The sequence below is a fragment of the Cyprinodon variegatus genome, unplaced genomic scaffold (assembly GCF_000732505.1).
Source record: "Cyprinodon variegatus isolate N-32 unplaced genomic scaffold, C_variegatus-1.0 Scaffold2748, whole genome shotgun sequence".
NCBI classification, from domain to species: domain Eukaryota; kingdom Metazoa; phylum Chordata; class Actinopteri; order Cyprinodontiformes; family Cyprinodontidae; genus Cyprinodon; species Cyprinodon variegatus.
Genome location: NW_015153201.1, coordinates 13244 through 15235, shown reverse-complemented (window position 1 = coordinate 15235; position 1992 = coordinate 13244). Strand labels below are relative to the sequence as shown.

Sequence of the window (1992 nt, the reverse complement as noted above, 5' to 3'; positions counted from 1 at the left end):
AATCACTGGATGCATGCTGATCCAAGTCAAGGACTGAATAGAATCTGCTCCAAGTCAGTGAATCAATGCAATGTGCAAGTCATTGACAGGGTTCATGTTTATGTAATCTCCTCCTAATATTCATTTTTTCCATCACTGTCTCCTAACCTGCATTTTCCTCTATAGTTTTCTCTCACAGGCACCAACAGCAGTAAATTCTGTAGCTCCTGCTGGAGGAAGTTAGAAACGGACGTTATTGTCTCGCTAGGTCTACGGTCTTTGACTGACCTGGTGACGTTCCTTCCCAAAGCCAATTTACAGCAAATTTAACATTGTGCTTCTCTTACCGACGAGTCGTCTCCGTTACCTAAAACCTTTATCGTTGTTTTAAACTGCTAGCTCATTACCTGAGTCTAAGCAGGTGAGCGCTGGTTGGTGAACACACCTAGTTTCACCTTTAAAACGCGTTCTAAGTCGCTCTTTCTGGTCACCACAGGTTCATGTGGCACAGAGGTCAAGGAAAATCACGTCTGCTCCAAAGAGGGGCCTGCAACTGTAGCCGGTCAGCGGCTCGGTGGAGGGACCGGGCGAGGGAGGAAACGGCCCTTAGTGGAAGGTAACAATGGCCGACCCCCCCACAGCTACTGGCCCAAGAAGAATAAGAGGGTCTCAGAGACCGTTGCGCCCAAGAACGCCCTGATGCAGCTGAATGAGATGAAGCCGGGGCTGCAGTACCAGCTGCTCTCTCAGTCCGGGCCGGTCCATGCGCCGGTGTTTGTGATGAGCGTGGAGGTCAATGGGCAGCTCTTCAACGGCTCCGGCCCGACTAAGAAGAAGGCCAAGCTGAACGCTGCAGAGAAGGCCCTGCGTTCCTTCGTCAGGATCCCCAATGCACCCAAAGTGTCCAGGGGACGGACTCTGGCCCTTCAACCAGACTTTACCTCAGACCTAGAGGGCGTTCCTGATGTGCTCTTCAATGCCTTTGAGACCTCCAGGGCTTTAGACAGTCCATCTTACCCGGCCTTTGACCGTAGCAGTTCCTTCAAATCTCAGCCAGCACTATCCCCCCCTACCTCAAACCTACCCCAGCGTCCCCACCCCCCCACGCCACCTGCCCTCAGCTCTGCCACAAGTAGCAAGAACCCTGTGATGACTCTGAACGAGCTGAGGCCAGGACTCAAATATGACTTTGTGTCAGAGAGCGGAGAGAGCCATTCCAAGAACTTTGTCATGTTGGTGAGAGTGGACGGTCAGAAGTTCCAGGGTTCTGGGCGCAACAAGAGGCTGGCCAAGGCGCGGGCCGCCCAGGCAGCTCTGTCCTCTCTCTTCCACCTCCAGCTGGAAGAGGCGCCGTCCAGACGGCCCATACCGAGAGACGGACTGCAGCTTCATCTACCACAGGTGAGCAGAGTACAATTAGCTTTACCATCCAGGTGTGCCTGGAAGGAACCGCTTTACCGGACGCTCCTCTCCCGCCTAGTCCGTGTCGGGGTCAGGGTGGGGCCGGGTGCCTGTATGCGGCAGTCTATGGGCGAGAGGCGGGGTACAACCTGGGCAGGTCGCCAGGCTGAGGCAGTCCTGATACCATATGTTAGGCAATTTTACCTCCTTGATTATGAATATGGATTAGAATTAGAAGATGAAATTATAATTTATAATCTATTATTTTAATCACAGGCAAAGTGTCTCAAATTATTGTGATTAACAGCTATTAATTATAATCAACTTTCAAAAGTTTTAACCAACAATTATTAACTTTTTTCCTTAGGGAGTGGATATTTAATCAGTTGGGACCAATTCTACTTTGATTGACATATCTTTAGCCAATAAGACAAAAAAGTATTGGAAGTGTAGGGGCGGGCTTAAAAGATAGCGATTAATGATGTGCGGTACAACAGAGTATTAGGGCCAGAGTTGTCCTAAAATAGAAGTTTTTTCTTACAATATTACAACTTTATTGTCATAATTTTATGACTTTATTCTCATAATGTTACAACTTTATTCTCGTAATTT

At 48.9% G+C, this 1992-nt stretch overlaps 1 protein-coding gene across 1 annotated transcript in view; it reads left to right on the top strand.

Annotated features, from left to right (window-relative positions):
• Positions 1-397: 397 nt before the first annotated feature.
• LOC107081045 (double-stranded RNA-specific editase 1-like) overlaps positions 398-1992 on the top strand; it is a gene marked incomplete at its 5' end in the record, with an annotated part of 14695 nt that continues 13100 nt past the window's right edge. Inside the window, one exon of the mRNA XM_015369258.1 lies at positions 398-1380. Within this exon, the coding sequence (XP_015224744.1) occupies positions 398-1380 (983 nt within the window). The remainder of the gene's footprint in view (positions 1381-1992) is intronic.